Genomic DNA, 21,754 nt, shown 5'->3' on the forward strand with positions numbered 1-21,754 from the left:
CGCCTTGCTCCCGTACAGCGCTCTCAGGGACGGTGACCCAGGGACACCCGGCCTCTGTCCCATCCGATGCCTGAATCCCCTGTACCTTGGCGCCTTCAAATGCATGTTCTACATACCTCCAGGAACAGGGCGCTCATCACCTGGCCAAGAGCGGTAGCTGGGGCTTTGGAAACGCCGGCTTTTAAAAAGTTTTTCATTTCATGACGTGCAAGTCTACCTCCCTCACTAGCCCTCACTGGTCCTACTCTACCTTCTGGCTACACAGGTTAAATATATTTGGGCCTCTACCCAGAATGAGCCCTTGCACTACGATCTGCAAACTCGTTGCTCATTACTATGTAAGACCAGGTACCTTCTATGTGTTTTACCCACATGGACTCATTTAATCATCATATATTAGGTATGCAACAATTATACTGCATAAATACTGTTATGCAACAGTATTTGACAGCACTGAGATTTGAATCAAAGTTGTTTGGTTTGAATTGAATAGGGGCTGAGACCTTCCTCCCATCTGGACACCTATTCATTCAACAAATATTTATTGGGGTCTATTCATTTATTAAACAATTACTATAGGCCAGGGTGGAGATATAAAACAGACAAAAATTCCCTACTTTCATGGACCTTACATTCCAGTGGGAAGACAAGAACAGTAAACAACCAAAAAAAAAAACAAAAAAGCAAACCCTCTGGTGTACGTCCCTTATCACTGTCTCATACACCAGGAAATTTGGGGGTGGTGGGGGGACAGGGAAGGGAAGGGGAATTGTTGCAATTTCAAACAAAGTGTGGGCTATATGATGAGTTCATTATCTGTCTCTACCTCTAGAAATGAGCTCCCTTGGGAAAAGACTCATCTTGTATTTCAGCGCCCAGTATCTGGCATTTTTTTTTATTTTATTTTATTTTATTTTATTTTATTTTATTTTATTTTATTTCGAGATGGAGTTTCACTCTTGTTGCCCAGGCTGGAGTGCAATGGCGCGGTCTTGGCTCATTGCAACCTCTGCCTCCCAGGCTCCAACAATTCTCCTGCCTCAGCCTCCCAAGTAACTGGGATTACAAGCACCCACCACCACACCCGGCTAATTTTTGTATTTTTAGTAGAGACAGGGTTTCACCATGTTGGCCAGGCTGGTCTGGAACTCCTGACCTCAGGTGACCCACCTGCCTCGGCCTCCCAAAGTGCAGGGATTACAGGTGTGAGCCACCGCGCCCGGCCTCTGGCATGTAATTGATGCTCAATAAATACTGACTGGATGGAATGAATGAAAGGGAAATGGTCCTAGCCTTCATGAATCTTACATTCTACTAGGAGAGCCCAACAGCAAACATGTACATAAATATATCATTACCATCTAAGATATGCACGCTAAAGGAAACGAGGGAATATAATGATAAAGAAGATAGGGAAGGGGCATCTCCTCTAGATAAGTGGTTCAAGAGGGCTTTGCTATAGAAGTGACACGGTGACATTTGAACTGAGACATGAAGTATGAGAAGGAGCCAACCTCATGCAAATCAGTGGAGAGGAACATTGCAATCAGAGGGGACAGCCTGTGCAAAGGCAGGAGCTGGTGGGTACAAGCAGCTGCAAGGAAGCTGGGCAGCTGGCATGGAGTGAGTCGGGGGCAGAAGGGAGCCAGGTGCAGCTAGACAAGTCAGCAGGGTCTGTAGGTCAGGGAAGAAACTATGAGCAAGGAAGGGGCTTGAGGTTCAACCCTAAGAGTAATGGGAGGCCACTGAAGTGGAGTAATTAAGCAGAGGAGTAATAAGGAGTAATAAGTTCTGATCTCTGGTTGTTTTGTTTTGTTTTGTTTTTACAGCTCCAGCTATAAAGACTGCTGAAGTAGGGAAAGCCATGGGCAGATGGGTCTGACCGCTGAGTAGTGACACGGAACAGAGCGTAGGAGTTCAAGGTATATGTAGGCCCTCCCTGGGCCCTGCCCCCTCTCCTAGCTGGCTTCATGCTGAGATGGGCACACCTTGAAGCTGCCCTGGGGCTGGAGGAGGTATCACTGAGCTGAGAGTTCCTGGGCTCTTGGTCTCCTCTCTTGTGAGAGCTGATGAGCTCAACGCTGAGTTAGGAAAGGGACCAAAAGACACAGGGCAGGCAAGAATCAGACACAGATAATTAAATAGGGAGAGGGAAGCAGAAGCAAGAAGAAACCAAGGGGAAACCTTAGGGAAGAAACTAAGATACAGAGACGCTGGAGCAGAGAGGAGCCAGAGAGGCCCACTCAGAAAAGGAAAAGGAAACTCAAGGAGAGAAAACCAGTGAACAGAAGAAACAACCAAGGGTGCTGTTTGCAGAGGGCTCTTGAGGGAGCCTCAAAACAGGAGTTTAACCAGTGATCCCATTTTATGGGTGTGGAAACTGAGGTTCAGAGAGCATATGACACTTGCCCAAGGTGACACAGCTAGTAAATAGAGGGTGGGCCCTAGATTTGAACCCAGATCTGACTGATTTCAGATCCCTTTGCTCTTTGTGCAGGGGAAGATGGCAGAGACTATAATGGAGGGAGAAAGAGAACACGAGCAACAAGTAGACAGATGAGAAGAGGACATTCTGCTTTACTTAAAAAGACCACAAACTTCACCTGTAATCCCAGCATTTTGGGAAGCAATTACCACCTGTAATCCCAGCATTTTGGGAAGCAGAGGCGAGGTCAGGAGTTTGAGACCAGCCTAACATGGTGAAACCCTGTCTCTACTAAAAAAAAAAAAAAAATACAAAAATTAGCCAGACGTAGTTGCGGGCACCTGTAATCCCAGCTACTCAGGAGGCTGAGGCAGGAGAATTGCTTGAACCTGGGAGGCGGAGGTTGCAGTGAGCCGAGATCGCGCCATTGCACTCCAGCCTGGGCGACGAGCAAAACTCTGTCTCAAAAAAAAAAAAGACCACAAACTTCTATAATCCTTGAGAGAAGAAGGAAGAAGGGAATTCCTGGCCTAGAGTGACCGGCCCAAATCTAGGGAAAAGGAGATGGCACCACAGACAGTTCTAGGCCATGAGGAAATTCAATTACCTGCAACTCATGGAATATTTATGACACCTAACCCGTGCCAGGCTCATATCGGGTGCTGGTGTCATGGAGATAAACCAAACATGGCTCCACTCTTGCCTGGAGGGGAATAAATAAGAGACGATGTACTAAAGGCCGTAACACAGCTCCAGAGAAAACACAAAGGCAGCAGCAGATGACCTAGGGAGTTGTGAAACATCAAAGAAATGACATCTGAACCTGGAGTTTCCGAGGCAGGGAACAGCATTTCAGGCAGAAGGAGTGGCCTGAATAAAGGCACACGACACACTGGGGAAGACAGGTATCAGATGCAGCTGGATCACAGGCTATGCACGGTCCAACAGGAGAATATGAAACTGGGAACGCAGCGTGGGAGTCAGAGTGCAAAGAATCTTGAATGCAAGGCCGGGAAATTGGACTTGAACCCCTCAGTCAGTAGCTCTCAAACTATGCCCCTGCAAGAACCCAGATGGCCTAGACTAAAAGTGAGGGCTATTGGGATGCACAGGAGGCTAAAGTCCAGCCCCAAGGAGGAGGACTTGCTGGATGATTCTTCAGGCTTCCTGACTGGGCTCCCCAGAAATTCAGAGGAGCCAATTTGGTGAAGAAGAGAATGTCAACATCTCAATGTCACCTAGGGAGTCTTACAACAGAAGGTTACGTTGTACTTCCCAGCTCAAGTAGGCCTATGTGTCACTGGGGAAAAGGGTAAGCAGGACTGGTCATCGTGTGTGTGCTGGCACATAAATGTGGGGCAAAGCCTTTCCCCCACCATGGGACACCAACTTTCTCTAATAATGAAAACAAGTACAGACATTTAGTGAGCACATACTATGAGCCAGACTCTAGTCTGAGGGTTTTATGTGTGATATTTCTCATTTAATCACAATAACACCCTGATAATATTTATCAAATGCTTCCATGTGCCAAGCATTGTACTAAATGCTTCAAGTGGATAATATCTCACTTGACCTTCACAACAATCTTGAAACAGATAACTAGTATTCCTTCCATTTTAAGAATAAGGAAATGAAGACACAGAGAGGCCTGGTGACTTGTCCGAAATCAAATGGCTGGAAAATGCCAGAGCTAGGACATAAAGCCAGGTTTGTCCAAATCTAGCTCACAGTACTTTGCTGTGCTGTCTTCCTCAGAGGAAAGGCTTGGAGATGGCAAGCTTCAAGTCAATAACATCCAGAGAAAGGAACTCTTCCTTATCCTTCAAAGCCCTGGCTCAGTATCTTAAAACCTGTTTCCTGGGACACCTGCATCAGAATATTCTTGGGAGCTTGTAAGGATGTAGATTCCTGGAACCCCCATCCGCAAGATTCTAATTCAGTAGGTCTAAGATGGGACCTCGGATTATTTTTATGCACACAGAAGATTTTGAATCACAGGGCTGGCTCTAACAGCACCTCCTCCAAGAGCCCCCACCCCATCCCACCCCATCCCAGAGCACCTCTCTTCAGACTACAGCATTGCACTCTGGCACGAGCCACAGCTCGATCTGGGGTTTTAGTAATGTTCATGTCTTCCCTACACCAAAAATAAGACTAGATCCTTCATAGGGCTACACCTTTTTACAAGCATTTCCAGTGTTCCACTTAATCCCTTTCTACACTGTGAGCATTTTGAGAGAGGGCCCTTCTCCTTGTGATTCCTGTCTTATATCTGAACAGAGTTTTTTACAATGCATTCTCCCACCCACAATAACATTCCTCTATTATTTCATCCAATCCTCACAACAATCTGGAAGGAGGCATATTATCCCCACTGTACCGATGAGAAAACGAATTCAGAGTTTCACTTGCCCAACGTGGACAAGCTGGGAAGTGGCAGGGCTAGGATTTGAACCTAAGTTTTCTAACTCCAAGCCCCATACTCCTGCCTCCACAGCAGCTTTCGTGTACTCTCCTTAGTGTAGGGAAGTAAGCTTTGCCTCCCTATGCCGTTACATGGTAGTGGAGATTAAATGAGATAATACCTTAAAGAGCCTGGCTCGGTGAGCACTCAATATATTATGTGAAGGGTAAACTGAAGCCAGGGAGAGTAAATGATTTCCTCCAAATCAAACACCAAACTGCAGGCTGTAGACACGACTTTGGACCAGCCCCAGACTCTCCTTGTTGAGACAACAGCTTTGGCAGCCTCGCAAGCTCCGCACCCCCCAGGTCCCTCCGGGACCCACACGCAGTCTAGCCACGCGCCACCACGTGGGCAGCGGAGGAAGGAAACGCCCTTCAAAGGGAGCGAGGGGGAGTGGTCACCCGGCGGGGCAGGGGCGGGGCGCAGGCGCGCGGTCGCTGGAAGATGACGTAGCCGGGGGCGTCAGGCTCTGTGTTGGTTGGAGGGAGCATGTGGGTCTGCGGTACCGTGTGGCGGGTGCGAACCCGCGCCCGGCAGTGGCGGGGGCTGCTCCCAGCTTCAGGCTGTCACGGACCTGCCGCCTCCTCCTACTCCGCATCCGCCGAGCCTGCCCGGGTCCGGGCGCTTGTCTATGGGCACCACGGGGATCCAGCCAAGGTCGTCGAGTAAGAGACGGCGCCGAAACCGGGGAAGGGGACTGGGGTTTCTGGAGGGCTTTAAGACGAGCTGCGGACTGGGAAGAGAGGGACAGAGTCCGAGGAAGGGGGCAGAGAATAGCAAACCGAAGCCGAAGCCCAGGGCGCTTTGGGTAGCTCAGAAGACCGTACTTGAAGGTAGCTGAAGACCTGAGAGGCAATTATCAGGGTATTGATGGCTGATGTTCATTGATCGAATATTGTGTCAGGCAATCCCTTGTTTAAATGGATGCTCTCATTTAATTGTCGCAACAATGTTTTGGGGTAGTTACTTGATTTATCCCCATTTTGCGGATGAAAACTGAGGCAGAAGAGGTAAAATCACTGTCCAAGGTCACACAGCCAGTAAGTGACAGAGTCAGAATTTAAACCTATGTCTGACTGACTGGCCTGCCTGAGTTCTTACTATTATTATTATTTTTTGGAAGAAGTTTTCAGAATACGTTTACATCCATTTGGATCTTCACTTGTCAGTAAAGAGTAGATCATAGATCATTGTTTCCAGAGGGCAAGGGACATGCCCAGAGTGATCGCTAATAAGTGATTGGAACGGGGACGGGAATCCATGGCTTCTGATTCCAAACTCATGTGAGTTCTCTCCACTGCATCTCATATGCATCTTGGCTTGGTTAAAAAGAGCTGCTTTGGTGCCATACAGACCCAAGTATCTATATTTGGTCAAATACAGGCTCAACCTCTTAGTAGCTGTTTGGTCTTAGAGAAGTCATTCAACTTCTCGTTACTTTTATGACTTTGTCCTCCTCCTAAAATTCTGTTGGATCTTAATTCATGCTTTTTGCATATGGTTGATAAAAACAGTATGTCAGTTGCCAACCATTATAAATCTGCACATAAATAGCCATTCAGAAGAGGTATCGGGGCCACTGAAGTGGAGCTAAAGCAAAAGCACAGGTCTGGGAGTCAAAATACTTGGAGTCAAATCCTTGTCCTAGCTTTGCATTTGGCAAGTTACTGAGGTTCTCTGAGCCTCGGTTTCATCATCTTTAAAAATGGAGATACAGACAAAGTTCATAGTGGTAATCACCTAAGATCTGTGTAGTGCTCTCCACCAAAAAACACCTGCATACTCTTGTGCAGTACCTTCTTTTTAACTCTTTGATTCCCAGCAAATAGTTTGATTATTTTCCAAAGGATAGGCAAATGTGGTATTACTTTAATGGTTAAAATTCAGGCTAGAGCTGGGCACGGTGGCTCACGCCTGTAATCCCAACACTTAGGGAGGCTGAGGTGGGTGGATCACCTGAGGTCACGAGTTCTAGACCAGCCTGGCCAACGTGGCGAAACCCCATCTCTACTAAAAATACAAAAAAAATTAGCCGGGCTTGGTGGTGGGCACCTGTAATCCCTGCTACTCGGGAGGCTGAGGCAGGAGAACCACTTGAACCCAGGAGGCAGAGGTTGCAGTGAGCCGAGATTGTGCCACTGCACTCCAGCCTGGGCAACAGAGCGAGACTCCATCTCAAAAAAAAAAAAAAATCAAGCTAGATGTTTTGACAGGTGGTGAGGATAAGCCTCAGATAAATTCAAGGTCATGCGATCAGCCTAACCACATCCAGCATTACAGAAACGAAAAGAATGTCAAGAAGACACATCAGTCAGTAAACTCCAAATTGTATGTTGATCGTAGGTAATAAAGCATTGTGTCAGGGAAGACATCTCACTAAGGACTGTGTTGTAAGGAACTGGTACAGCTCTGATGAACACTCCTCCATTTCCAGGAATGTACCCCAAATGAGAACCATGTAGTGTCTCTCCCACGGACTTGTAGTTTGTGTCTGCAGCAGGACCTGCCACAAAACAGGTGCTCCTAAGATGTTAGTTCAATCTAAATCTAAATTTCTGAAAAAAGTGAACGTTTTATTAAGTTCTGCTGCGGTGATGACGAAGGCCTGGGAAAGTTCAGCTGAATGCAGTTGCCTCCTAATTGATTCCCTCCTCTTGGAGAGCCAGAGAAGCTGGAACAGACCGGTCTGTTTGCAGATGCCACTTGGAAAAAAAAAAAAGACAGCTTCTATTATGTCCTCTGTGGAACTTCAGTAATTTCCCTCTAGTTCAAAACATACTTCCGGCCGGGCGTGGTGGCTCATGCCTGTAATCCCCGCACTTTGGGAGGCTGACATGGGCAGATCATGGCGAAACCCTGTCTCTACTAAAAATACAAAAATTAGCTGGGCATGGTGGTGCACGCCTGTAGTCCCAGCTACTTGGGAGGCTGAGGCAGGAGAATTGCCTGAACCGGGAGGCGGAGGTTGCAGTGAGCCGAGATCAGGCCATTGAACTTTAGCCTGGGTAACAGAGGGAGACTTCCTCTCAAAAAAAAATAAAGATACTTCCACAAAGCATTATATTCAACTTTGGCTTCACAGCACAGTCACCATTTGTAGTGCTTTTATTTTTTTTATTTGCCCACATAAATATCAGACAGCTTTTATTTTATATATATATATTTATTTATTTTGAGATGAGATCACGCCATGTTGCCCAGGCTGGTCTTGAACTCCTGGGCTCAAGGGATCCTCCCACCTCAGCCTTCTGAGTAGCAGGGATTGCAGGTGTGTACCACCACAATCCTGTAGTGCTTTTAGAAACTACCATATGTATTCCTAGGCCCCACTCCTAAGGTACTTAGTAGGTCTAGGATGGCTTGGAGCATCTGTTTTTTTCAAAGCTCTCCAGGTGACTCTGCTGCCCAGGCCAGGCTTGAGAACCACTGCCCTGTGGATACAGATTGTCAGACAAGCAGTAATTCTCCCCGTGCTCCAGAAGGGCAACTTTCCTTTCTGACCCAGATTCAGGCGGCTTTACTTGTTCTTGTATGGACCGAAGCCAGAGACTGGGATTCTCTTTGTAGTCATGTCTTACAAGGTTTAGGGTAACCACACTGTCACAGAAAGAATCAGGTGTCCTTTACACATCCTGGTAACTGGGTGTCTGGGTCAGGTTACACCAGGTAGGGGTCATGGGACTACCTAGAGTCTGAACAGAGCATTCTCAGAACTGGTGTGGGTGTGGTTTGTGATGCTTGCGCTGTGGGCCACACCTCTGCAAGCAGGAGGGAAGGAATGAGGAACAGCCTGCTCAGGTCTGACTCCTCAAAAGGAGGCCTCCAGGTTTCTCCTGTTCTCACATCCCTATTTTCATTCCTGTTGGCCTCCAAACATTGCAGCTGTTCTCTCCTAAGCCATTTTCCCCTGTTGCTTAGTTTCTTTCCCTTTCTTCCAAAATGGGATTCCCTAAATAAGTATTTGGGCCTTTTTTATTTAAAAGATTAAACTGCGGATCTAAGTAAAGTAAGACTGTGCAGAAGAATGACAAACATTTGAGAAATTTTAGAGTTCTCCATAGCCACTGTCCTTTGTGCAGAGTTCTAGATTCCCTATGAGATAGTTCCCAGAAACCCAGGGGCCAGCCGTGGTGGCTCATGCCTGTAATCCCAGCACTTTGGGAGGCCAAGGCGGGCGGATCACCAGAGGTCAGGAGTTTGAGACCAGCCTGGCCACATGTTGAAAGCCTGTCTCTACTAAAAATACGGAAGTTAGCCGGGCGCAGTGGTGCATGCCTCTAATCCTAGCTACTTGGGAGACTGAGGCAGGAGAATTGCTTGAACCCAGGAGGCAGAGGTTGCAGTGAGCTGAGATCGCACCACTGCACTCCAGCCTCAGCGACAGAGTGAGGCTCTGTCTCAAAAAAAAAAAAAAAAGATAGTTCCCAGAAACCCTTAGTTCTTCTCTTGCCTTCTTTTTTTCCTGAAAGTCCCCTCAGAACTTTGCCATTCTCTGGATCTTCTGGTGAAAACAGCTTTCATTTATTGTATACCTGCTGTATAGCAAGCATTGGACTAAATGCTCCCTGTATATTACAGGGTTTTAAAATCACAACAATCCAGTTTGGTTATTATTACTTCTACTTTACAGATAAGGAAATTGAAGCTCAAGTAGATTGAAAGTCTCAAATGATTTTTGAGAATGAGATGGACTATAAAATTGGGAAAAAAGTCAGAAGACAAGGTGAAATTGTAGGTCATTCAGGTAACCCCAAATTTCTACGCTATAGAAAGGGCAGCCCCAACCCTGGGAAAGTTTAGAAATACCATTCTCTGTCTCCTCCCCTTTTCAGGATCGCGAGGCTTTTGTAACACAGCATCCTGATCATCTTGGCTTTCTCACCTGCCTGCTGCTAGTACAACAATGAAACTAAGCTGGAAAACCCGTGGACATATACCCATTGTGTTTTTTGTTTTTTTTTTTTTTTTTTTTTTTTTGGATAGAGTCTGGCTCTGTCCCCCAGGCTGGAGTGCAGTGGTACGATCTCGGCTCACTGCAACCTCCACCTCCCAGGTTCAAGTATTCTCCTGCCTCAGCCTCCTGAGTAGCTGGGATTACAGGCACGTGCCACCACACCCGGCTAATTTTTGTATTTTTAGTGGAGACGGGGTTTCGCCATGTTGGCCAGGCTGGTCTTGAACTCTTGACCTCAGGTGATCCACCTGCCTCAGCCTCCCAAAGTGCTGGGATTACAGGCATGAGCCACCGCACCCGGCCTACCCATTCTATCTTAAGGCAGATGGACTTTGGAGGAGCAGGTGGTGGGCCCCAGGCTATCCATTCTCACTATAGGGCACTGTTTACTCTCAGGAATTTCTTCTTTTTATAGTTAATATGAAGTAAAACTACAGGTGACTTGATTTTTAAACCCAAATTTTAGTACTTTGGGAAAAAAATAGCATTTTGGGTTTGGTGCTCTGTTTAGAGCTCTTTATTGTGGTCATGAATGGAGTGGGAACAGAAGGCATTGATGTAGTAAGTTGGCCAGCATGTATTCTTTGAGAGTTTACTGAGTACAAGGCACTGAGGGTACAGAGTTGAATCTGTTGTGGTCGTTGCCCTCAGAGCCTCACAGCCTAATCCAGGAGAAAGGCCACCATAGTCCAGTGGGGTAAATGCTGTGATGGAATATGTTCAGAGTGCTGTGGACACCCAGAAGGGGGGTACTTAACCCTCTTGGGTTAGAGTGTTCTCTGAAGAGACAGGGTGTAAACTGAGTGCCCCAGAGATCCAGTGAGCAGTACATGAGGAGAGAAAGTGGAGAAATGTCCCAAGCAGAGGAACCTGCATGTGCAAAGACCCCGAGGGAAGAGAAAACATGGTGTGTGTGATCAGTCCGTATTTGTTGACTGCCTATTGTGCACTCATGTGTAATCCTGTGAGAAAGGTATCTGCTGAAACCAGCTCAGAGGGGACTACCCTTAGATCACAGGGCTCAAGCCTAAGAGGATTCCACATCCTATAACTCGTACATTACCTTCCATCTGGCCTTCAGACTAGGCTGTGGAGTTTACGGCCAAGCCCTGCTACCCTGGTTTTCTCATTGTTGCCTCTGAAGGTGAAAGCTGCAGGCACACCCCCCAGGAATCACACAAAAGACTGGGGTTTTCTCTCCGTCCAGAGAGTCTGTGAGGAAAGCTGCCCCTCGGTGCCACTCCAAGTTGTCTCTTGCCCTCTCCTAGCAGCTCTCTGGGATGAACTGGCCTTTCCCACCCTGGGTGAGGTGGGAGGGGTCCTCATTTTAGAGAAGGAAAAGCAAAGATGACACAAGGTGAACCTGTGACTTGGGATGTTTCTTGCCTGTGTTCCAGTCCCACCGCTGCCACTAATTATGGCAGTGAGGAAATCACGATAGTCTCCAATTATCTTCAGTTACTCCTTGATAAAATGAAGAGAGTGACCAAGGTCAGCAGTGGTAAATACGGGTATGTGTGCTGTCCCCATGCAGACCTTCACAGTCCCGAATTCTATAGACCTCAAAACCTACACTCCTCTTTATCACATTCTCCCCAGACAACGCTCTTCCTGCCAAGACAAGATGGGCCCTCAACATCCTTCTCAGCATAACACTGCAGCCGTGGAAATCACCATGACACATGAATCATCTTTGCTCCAACAATTGTCCAGCTGTGACAATTCTATTAAAGTAACGCAGGCATTGACTGCCTGCTCACCAGTGGTTGTTCCAGCAGCCTCCAGGGAGCAATGATTTGGTTTGAAATCTGGGATCCTGGGCACAAGATGTTACCAAGGACCCCTCCTTGGCCCTTGGTTGGTTACACAATCAATAGCCCTCCCAGCCTCCAGCCAGACAGGAGCTGCATGGTTGTGTTTTTACCTGTCAAAGGGATCCAAGCAGCTTGCAGGCAGGGACTGTGCCCCCGAGAGTTGGTCCTCAGCAAGCTGAGTGACAGACTCTGCAACTCCCTTGTAGTGGAGTTTCCCTGGTGTCAGCAGATGTAGAATATCATGGGGCCCGCAGACTTTCTGGTCCTCTTAGTTTAGAGAACGTAGGGGATTGAGAAGGTTTCTTTGCCAACTGGGTAGAAACTTCCAGAAGTTGCTCTAAGTCTCTGATTCCTTCAGTTCAAAACGATTGTGCTAAAGAGCCAAAAAATGAGTCCTGAATGGTGGGAGTCCTAGAAGCCATAAGAGGCGCAGGGAGGGCGTGGTTGTGTCCAGCACACCAAACCACCTGGAACAAAGGAGCTTTGCTCAGGGAAAGGAGCTCTCCCCGAGAGCCCAGGACTCCCTTAGTTCCCTGGGAGCCAGGCCCTTACAAGCTGCGAGCTGAGGAACTTCTTTCCTTCACAATTGCCTAGTTGTGCCCTGCTTATTAATTATTAGTCAAATCCCGGAACAATGTACCTAGCACACCAGGCATTTCACTGAATCACAGAAGGCAGTTTGGTGACCAGGGGACTGCAGACAGACTGGGGAGGACCACGTGAGGGTCAGTTAGATTCACCCAGTGCCCTGTGATGACACAAACATTCTTGGTTCTGTACTAAGACGAGAAAGTCTCTGGCCAGTGACAGTTTCTCCCTACCTGTTCTTCCTGCTCAAAATGATATTGACCATTTGATGTGATTGAGTAAAAGATGAAAGATAAGTACAAATGATTGCTAATTAAATGTGGAACGCAGGAAAGATATCTCAGCAGAGCTAGCTAATGCCCACCTTACACAGCAAGTATAACTGTGCCAGTCCCCAGAGTACTGGCCTCTTTTCCCCCCTCTCAAAAGGCTCTTTCTTCTGCCTGCTTTTGTCTCCCTTGTACTTCATATGGCATCACAGGTGTACAGCCTTGGCCTCAAAGGAGCCATTGTGACCTTATCCAGGCTGGGATCTGTTGATTGAGGACAGTGGCATCCCCTCGAGTTACATGGCGCCATTACACTCACAGAGGGAGGACGTGAACGGTATGGGGGAAGCAATTTGAGATCTAGCCAGGCTGGGTTGGGTGCCTCATTTGTACTCCAAAACATAGCCACTGTTTCCTTTGGTGAGTTTTCTTTCTTTTTTTTTTTTTTTTTTTTTTTTTTTTTTAAAGAACAGGGAAGAAATTGCTATCATTACACTAGAGGTTTAACTCTTGGAATTCAGACTTGGTCCCTGTTTTCCCTCCTGTCTCAACAGAATGGTATCCTTGACGACGTGGTTAGCACTGTCTGCGGGAACAGCAGTGTCTGTGGTATTGATGGCATTCCCTGGGGCAGGCCAAGGCTGGCCTCTCTGGTGAGAGGCAGCTGGACCCCCCCCACCCCCAGGCTTGCAGCAAGTGTGGGGCCAGCCCCCGCCGCCATCCACCTGTGTTTGCAGCTTCAACTTAACTTCTCATCTCCTAAACCCTCACCCCTGCTTGGCCCTCTTCACTCTACTTCCCTCCCACTTCGGTGAATCTCAAATGGCAGAGCTGCTGGGCTTCCCAGAAGACGAAGAAGAGAACGAGGGGCCCAGAGCATCTCAAACTGCTGTTTGGGGCAGGCTGTGCTGTGAAAACACTGTAGTGTTCCCAGCCCGCGTTAAATCTGGAAAGCTCTGGATGACACAGGCCACATGGGTTTCTTTATTCCAGGACTTCTCAGAGCCTTTTTGACTAATGTGTAGTCAGAATCTTAGAAAAGGGGCTTAGTAGGCAGCATTTCCCAAATGAATTGGATCCCAGGAAATACCTAACAGCCGGGCGCAGGGCTCACACCTGTAATCCCAGCACTTTGGGAGGCCCAGGTGGGTGGATCATGAGGTCAGGAGTTTGAGACCAGCCTGACCAATATGGTGAAACCCTGTCTCTACTAAAAATACAAAAAAAAAATTAGCCAGGCGTGGTGGCATGCACCTGTAATCCCAGCTACTCAGGAGGCTGAGGCAGGAGAATTCCTTGAACCCGGGAGGAGGAGCTTGCAGTGAGCCGAGATTTCTCTACAGCCTGGTCAACAAAGCGAGACTCTGTCTCAAAAAGAAAAGAGAAGAAATACCTAACAGTATCTCCAAGAAAAATTCAGCACACACAGCATAGTGAATGCTGGCGTAGGGTTCAACAGCCTGCCTTTTGGAGTCTAGCTTAAGATCAAGACTCTTGAGCAAATTATTTCTGTGAGCCTCAGTTTCCGTTCCTTTAAATTTGGGTGATACCACCCTCCACATAGGCATTTTGAGGACTGAACAGCGATCAGTCCTCATGTATATAAAGTGTTAAGCATACTTGGAGCTCAGTAAGCCATCGACATAAGTTGTCATTTCATTGTTCAGTGAAATCACCCAGAATAAGTTTTTCGACTCTCCTAGACTCCACCCACCCAGCCAACTCACAGTTCTATATGTCTAGCCCTGAGCACTCTCTGCTGTGTATCCATACTGCAGGTCACCTGTGTCCCCTCTCCAAATCTACTCTTCCTTCCTCCCTAGCTCAGCATTCACTTGTCCAAGCCAAAGGCCTGGGAGCCATCAAAGACTTCTCTTCCCTCCCGCCACATGGAACTGGTCACCAAGTGACATTAGTGTCACTTATTTAAGAGATTTTGCGTTATTGAATCCTCTCCATTCTCCTGGCTCTTACGCAGATTACACCTGTTGCCTGGTCTACTCCTGGGTCAGATTCTTTGTCATTCCCTCTGGCAGGAAAACCTTTTGTCTTTTCTCCATCCACCCTGTAAATGCCTATTTATCCTTCAAACTATGGTATCCTTTCTTCTAAAGACCCTTTTCTAATCTTCTGTTTTCTTCCTCCCACCAGGCTAGACACTGTCAGCCAAGCTCAGCACCACAAGCCTCCCTCTATTATAGCCCTTCTCCCAGTGTTTCCACGGATGGGTTCCCAGTCCATCAAGGCCCTGAGAAGGGGATTTTTTTTTCCCACCTGAGACAGGGTCTCCTGTTGCCCAGGCTAGAGCGCAGTGGCCATTCACAGGTGTGATGATGGTACACAATAGCCTTGAACTCCTGAGCAGAAGCAACTCTCCTTCCTCAGCCTCCCAAGTAGCTGGGACTACAGGTGCATGCTACCATGCCTGCCTTTATTCATCATGAAACCCCTTGGCACAGCATCTGGTACTTCGACTGTCCATAGATATTTGTTGAATTACGTTTACTTGAATTTTCCACAAAGTTGCTGTCTTCCTTTCAGTGACTCAGTGATTCTTTTCAGAGGTATAACCAGGGAATTGTTTCAGAGGTTTCCTTGGATATTCCTACAACTGATAACAGCTGCCATTTCTTCAGCATCTACTGTGTAGGTACTACCATAAATGCTTTACATACATTAACTCATTTAATCCCGTGAACTGAGTTCTCGTGTTATCCCATTTTACGGAGGAATATTCTGAGGTTTATCTAGCTGATAAATGACCAAGGTAGGATTCAAACCCAGGGCTGCCTGCTTCACTCCAGATCCGTGCTCTCCCATCATCTATGAACTGAGATCTACCTGTATTCTCATCTTGACCACGGTCATCTAGATTTTTAAGAAGTGCAGTCTCACTGCACATGTGATGTGTAGGCCTAGACTGAATGCTCTTAAGGATAATCTCCATCTTTATTTGAGCCCATCTTGCAGGAGTATTTTCCTAAACAGCCTAGAATGAGGAAGAGCAAGTTCAAATAGCTAAGTCCCTTTGGTTTGGGCCCTGCGCCTGATTTCCTAAATGACTGGCACTTTTTTTTCTTTTGGGACGAAGTCCCACTTTGTCGCCCAGGTTGGAGTACAGTGGCATGATCTCCACTTGTTGCAACCTCCGCCTCCCAGGTTCAAGCAGTGCTCCTGCCTCAGCCTACCAAGTAGCTGGAACTTCAGGAGCTCACCCGGCTAATTCTTGTATTTTTTTTTTTTTTTAGTAGAGACGGGGTTTCGCCATGTTGGTCAGGCTGGTCTCCAACTCCTGACCTCAATTGATCCACCCACCTCGGCCTCCCAAAGTGCTGGGATTACAGGCGTGAACCACCGCGCCCGGCCATGACTGGCACTTATGCCACATTTTCTCACTAGTGAGAAAAGTTCGATCCTAGACATTTGCTTAACAGTGAGTTAAGACTAAAAGTTCCCTGCCCTTGGGGAGCTCACAGTCTAACAAGGAGACAGCACATACACAGAAATTCCGACTGCAAAACTAGGTGATAACTAAAAAGAGCTCTGAACTCAGAGTCTGAAAGACCTGAATCCAAGTTTAAATTTGTATCTGCAGTTCTAAAATCCTGAAAGCTGTGGAAACTGACAGTTTTTTTCTGTAACTCATTGGAAGGAAACTGATCTACCATGAGGTTTTTATGTGGTCTTTTTTTTTTTTAATTTATGAAGTATTTATTGATGATTCTTGGGTGTTTCTCGGAGAGGGGGATATGGCAGGGTCATAGGATAATAGTGGAGAGAAGGTCAGGAGATAAACACATGAACAAAGGTCTCTGGTTTTCCCAGGCAGAGGTCCCTGCGGCCTTCTGCAGTGTTTGTGCCCCTGGGTACTTGAGATTAGGGAGTGGTGATGACTCTTAAGGAGCATGCTGCCTTCAAGCATCTGTTTAACAAAGCACATCTTGCACTGCCCTAATCCGTTTAACCCTGAGTTGACACAGCACATGTTTCAGAGAGCAGGGGGCTGGGGGCAAGGCCATAGATCAACAGCATCCCAAGGCAGAAGAATTTCTCCTCCCAGACGGGGCGGCCGGGCAGAGGCGCTCCTCACTTCCTCCCAGATGGGGTGTCAGCCAGGCAGAGGCGCTCCTCACCTCCCAGACGGGGCGGCCGGGCAGAGGCTCTCCTCACTTCCCAGAGGGGGCGGCCGGGCAGAGGCCCTCCTCACTTCCCAGACGGGGCGGCCGGGCAGAGACGCTCCTCACTTCCTCCCAGACGGGCTGGCGGCCAGGCAGAGGCGCTCCCCACCTCCCAGACAGGGCGGCCGGGCAGAGGCGCTCCTCACCTCCCAGACGGGGTGGCCAGGCAGAGGCGCTCCTCACTTCCCAGATGGGGCAGCTAGGCAGAGGCGCTCCTCACTTCCTCCCAGACGGGGTGGCGGCCAGGCAGAGGCACTCCTCACTTCCCAGACGGGGTGGCCGGGCAGAGGCGCTCCTCACTTCCCAGACGGGGCGGCCGGGCAGAGGTGCTCCTCACTTCCTCCCAGACAGGGTGGCAGCCAGGCAGAGGCGCTCCTCACCTCCCAGACGGGGTGGCCGGGCAGAGGCGCTCCTCACCTCCCAGACGGGGTGGCCAGGCAGAGGCGCTCCTCACTTCCCATACGGGGTGGCGGCCGGGCAGAGGCGCTCCTCACCCCCCAGACGGGGTGGCCAGGCAGAGGTGCTCCTCACTTCCTCCTAGACGGGGTGGCAGCCGGGAAGAGGCACTCCTCACCTCCCAGACGGGGCGGCCGGGCAGAGGCGCTCCTCACCTCCCAGACGGGGTGGCCAGGCAGAGGCGCTCCTCACTTCCCATATGGGGTGGCGGCCGGGCAGAGGCGCTCCTCACTTCCTCCCAGACGGGGTGGCGGCCGGGCAGAGGCGCTCCTCACCCCCCAGACGGGGCAGCCGGGCAGAGGCGCTCCTCACTTCCTCCCAGATGGGTTGGCAGCCAGGCAGAGGCGCTCCTCACCTCCCAGACGGGGCGGCCGGGCAGAGGTGCTCCTCATCTCCCAGATGGGGCAGCCGGGCAGAGGTGCTCCTCACTTCCTCCCAGACGGGGTGGCAGCCGGGAAGAGGCACTCCTCACCTCCCAGACGGGGCGGCCGGGCAGAGGTGCTCCTCACTTCCTCCTAGACGGGGTGGCAGCCGGGAAGAGGCACTCCTCACCTCCCAGACGGGGCGGCCGGGCAGAGGCGCTCCTCACCTCCCAGACGGGGTGGCCAGGCAGAGGCGCTCCTCACTTCCCATATGGGGTGGCGGCTGGGCAGAGGCGCTCCTCACTTCCTCCCAGACGGGGTGGCGGCGGGGCAGAGGCGCTCCTCACCCCCCAGACGGGGCAGCCGGGCAGAGGTGCTCCTCACTTCCTCCCAGATGGGGTGGCGGCCAGGCAGAGGCGCTCCTCACCTCCCAGACGGGGCGGCCGGGCAGAGGTGCTCCTCACTTCCTCCTAGACGGGGTGGCAGCCGGGAAGAGGCACTCCTCACCTCCCAGACGGGGCGGCCGGGCAGAGGCACTCCTCACCTCCCAGACGGGGTGGCCAGGCAGAGGCGCTCCTCACTTCCCATATGGGGTGGCGGCCGGGCAGAGGCGCTCCTCACTTCCTCCCAGACGGGGTGGCGGCCGGGCAGAGGCGCTCCTCACCCCCCAGACGGGGCAGCCGGGCAGAGGCGCTCCTCACTTCCTCCCAGATGGGTTGGCAGCCAGGCAGAGGCGCTCCTCACCTCCCAGACGGGGCGGCCGGGCAGAGGTGCTCCTCATCTCCCAGATGGGGCAGCCGGGCAGAGGTGCTCCTCACTTCCTCCCAGACGGGGTGGCAGCCGGGAAGAGGCACTCCTCACCTCCCAGACGGGGCGGCCGGGCAGAGGTGCTCCTCACCTCCCAGACGGGGTGGCCAGGCAGAGGCGCTCCTCACTTCCCATATGGGGTGGCGGCCAGGCAGAGGCGCTCCTCACTTCCTCCCAGACGGGGTGGCGGCCGGGCAGAGGCGCTCCTCACCTCCCAGACGGGGCGGCCGGGCAGAGGTGCTCCTCCCTTCCTCCCAGACGGGGTGGCGGCCGGGCAGAGGCGCTCCTCACCTCCCAGACGGGGCGGCCGGGCAGAGGCGCTCCTCACCTCCCAGACGGGGTGGCCGGGCAGAGGCGCTCCTCACTTCCCAGACGTTGGGCGACTGGGCAGAGGCGCTCCTCACTTCCTATAAGGAATAGCGGCCGGGCAGAGGTGCTCCTCACTTCCCAGATGGGGCGGCCGGGCAGAGGGACTCCTCACATCCCAGACGATGGGCGGCCAGGCAGAGACGCTCCTCACTTCCTGGACGGGGTGGCGGCGGGGCAGGGGCTGTAATCTTAGCACTTTAAGAGGCCAAGGCAGGAGGCTGGTAGGTGGAGGTTGTAGCGAGCCGAGATCACGCCACTGCACTCCAGCCTAAGCAACATTGAGCATTGAGTGAGCGAGACTCCGTCTGCAATCCCAGCACCTCGGGAGGCCGAGGCAGGCAGATCACTCGAGGCCAGGAGCTGGAGACCAGCCCGGTCAACAAGGCGAAACCCCGTCTCCACCAAAAACACAAAAACCGTTCAGGCGTGGCGGCGCACGCCTGCAATCCCAGGCACCCGGCAGGCCGAGGCAGGAGAGTCACAGGAGCCCGAGGCAGGGAGGTTGCAGCGAGCCGAGATCACGACAGCACAGTCCAGCTTCGGCAACAGAGGGAGACCGAAGAAAGGGGAGAGGGGAGAGGGGAGAGGGAGAGCTTATGTGGTCTTTATTCATCCCACTTAGCCTGAGTATTCCTATATTTTGCTGCAGAAACATTCATGTATCTGATCACAGGGTGCTACAACAGCCCCCATTGGGTATGTAGATAATACATGGCCCCAAGAGTTTTGGAAAAGGGATTGTGAACCTATGTCTTGTCCTGATCAATTGACAAAAATGTATGAAATGGCTTCACAAACTAAACATTAGTAAACTCATATGAGATAGTCTTAAATAGCATGATGTATAATTCTGTACAATGGGAACACCGAGCAAGTGATTTTTTTTTTTTTCTGGACTAGGAAGAGGGTCAAAAGATGTCTTAAGGGAAGTAAACTTTGAACTGGGCCTTGAAGGGTGAGTTGAATTCCTCACTTCATAGAGAAGCTGTGGAAGAAACATTCTGGGCTGTAGGAAGAACGTATAGAAAATGTGCAGAAAAAATGTCTTTAAACAACTTGAGCACATGAACTTTGTCAGCTTACAGAAAATCTCTGATGATCTGTGAAAACGCAGGAGAGAAGCACTGTGGATAATATAAAGGGGCAGCTAGTCCGAAATCCATTTGCTCTGGGCAGGATTTTTCTTTTGAATGCAGACTTAATACACACATTGAGAGTGAAACATCACTATCTGGACTGATGCCTCCTTGCTTAGTGCCCACCTGTTAGCACTCCCTCCATCTCCCCATAAGGCAACGGCAGCCAGTCCAGCCTATGCTCATTTCACTGCCTTCTGCTTGGTGTGGGGTCAGCCCCTTACCTGCTGGCTTCTCTAGATCACACTGCCAGGTTCAAATCGGGTCAGCCACTTGCTACTTTGTAGTGGCCATAAGCAAGTTGTTTACCTCTTAGAGCCTTTGTTCCTCAGCTGTAAAAGCAGAACAATAGTATGAGAGCTATTGTAATAGGAAAGCTGGCAGGTAAAGCACTTAGCAGTGTGCCTGACTGGTAAGCACTGAATAAACAGTAGTTATTACTATTACAAGGACTCCCTGTCCTCCAGCTATGTGTAAATACATACATTCCTTAATTGAGTAGCTGGGACTATAGGCACACACTACCACACCTGGCTAATTTTTGTATTTTTAATAGAGATGGGGTTTCACTAGGTTGACCAGGCTGGTCTCAACCTCCTGACCTCGTGATCCATCCACCTCAGCCTCCCAAAATGCTGGGATTACAGGCGTGAGCCACCGCGCCCAGCTATTATAAAACATTTCTTGAAAATCACACTTTTACCGCAAGATCAAGCCTCCAGTATAATTAAAAGGTCAGATTTCTGCAGGAAGTAGGTGGAATTACATCAGCTTAGTTGGTGATACTGTTGCCTAATGCTAAGAACCTCTTGTTGGCAGTTATATGTGTCTTGGGTAAGTAAAAATGAATTATTACTTAATAAATGCATTTGGGCAGAGGGAAGCATTGCAAACATGAAATCTTAGGGCTGTGGAGAAAGAAAGAAAGCAGTCACTGGTGATTAAAAAGTCACAGGCCCCATGGGTCCAGTACACTGACCAGTACTATCTGGTTGGCAGAGCTCCTTTTTTAAAAAGCTTTTTTGAAATAACAAAAGTAACACATGCACATTGCCACTTGGCCTACCTCAAAAGCCTTCTTGCAGGTTTTGCCCATTAAGCAAAGTTTCACTGGGATAAAGATGTTGCCACCGTGGTGTCCAAGACCCACCATGAGCAGAGGGACTTACCACTTAACATGGAAGAGGCTCCCAGAGGGGATCAGGTCCAAACCACCACTGCAACTCTGTTTTACAAATGGAGAAACAGAAGCCTAGAGCAGAGAAGAAACTTGCCCATAGTGACCCAGGCATCCTGCAGTGGAGCTTTATACCCAGGACCTTCAGCCCTCCACCCAGGGTCCTTTCTGCCAGACAAGAATCCTCCTCCAGAAGGGACATCACTCAGAATGAATCACGGCCACCCAGGGAATTATTTGTGAACTACATAGGCCATCTCCCCATTACGCCCACACTCTGCAACTAACAGAAATATCTCCTCTCCCCTGTATATGTTAGGACCAAGAATAAAATCAAATAGGTGGAGGACATGTCAGCTAGCCTGGGATTTCCCAGATAACCCCTGTTGGTAAGAACTACTTGGGGTGCCCTCATCTGGAGATTCTGGCTTAGTAGATCAGAGGTGGGCCTGAGAATTTATATCCATGAGCGTACCAGGTAATTCTTATAACCAAGCAAGTTTTGGGAAACACAGGGCGCATCTAGGACAGCAGAGGTTTCCTGTCCCAGAATGGGCAGTGGGGTTGAAAGGCCGGGCGCAGTGGCTCACGCCTGTAATCCCAGCACTTTAGGAGGCCGAGGCAGGCGAATCACGAGGTCAGGAGTTCAAGACCAGCCTGGCCAACATAGTGAAACCCCATCTCTACTAAAAAAAAAAAAAAAAATTAGCTAGGCGTGGTGGCAGGCACCTGTAGTCCCAGCTACTTGG

The 21,754-nt window shown here is 49.8% G+C and overlaps 1 protein-coding gene across 2 annotated transcripts in view; it reads left to right on the forward strand.

The window, feature by feature from the left end:
• The first annotated feature begins 5,320 nt into the window (after positions 1-5,320).
• The window catches only part of MECR (mitochondrial trans-2-enoyl-CoA reductase), a 39,877-nt gene continuing 23,443 nt past the window's right edge, over positions 5,321-21,754 (forward strand). Inside the window, exon 1 of one of the 2 annotated variants that reach the window (XM_054497657.2) lies at positions 5,321-5,560. In XM_054497657.2, coding sequence (XP_054353632.1) covers positions 5,385-5,560 — 176 coding nt within the window. In that variant the 5' untranslated portion in view covers positions 5,321-5,384. The remainder of the gene's footprint in view (positions 5,561-21,754) is intronic. The other variant, XM_054497659.2, reaches the window with a different exon arrangement.

This window comes from Pongo pygmaeus, chromosome 1 (genome assembly GCF_028885625.2).
Source record: "Pongo pygmaeus isolate AG05252 chromosome 1, NHGRI_mPonPyg2-v2.0_pri, whole genome shotgun sequence".
NCBI lineage: Eukaryota > Metazoa > Chordata > Mammalia > Primates > Hominidae > Pongo > Pongo pygmaeus.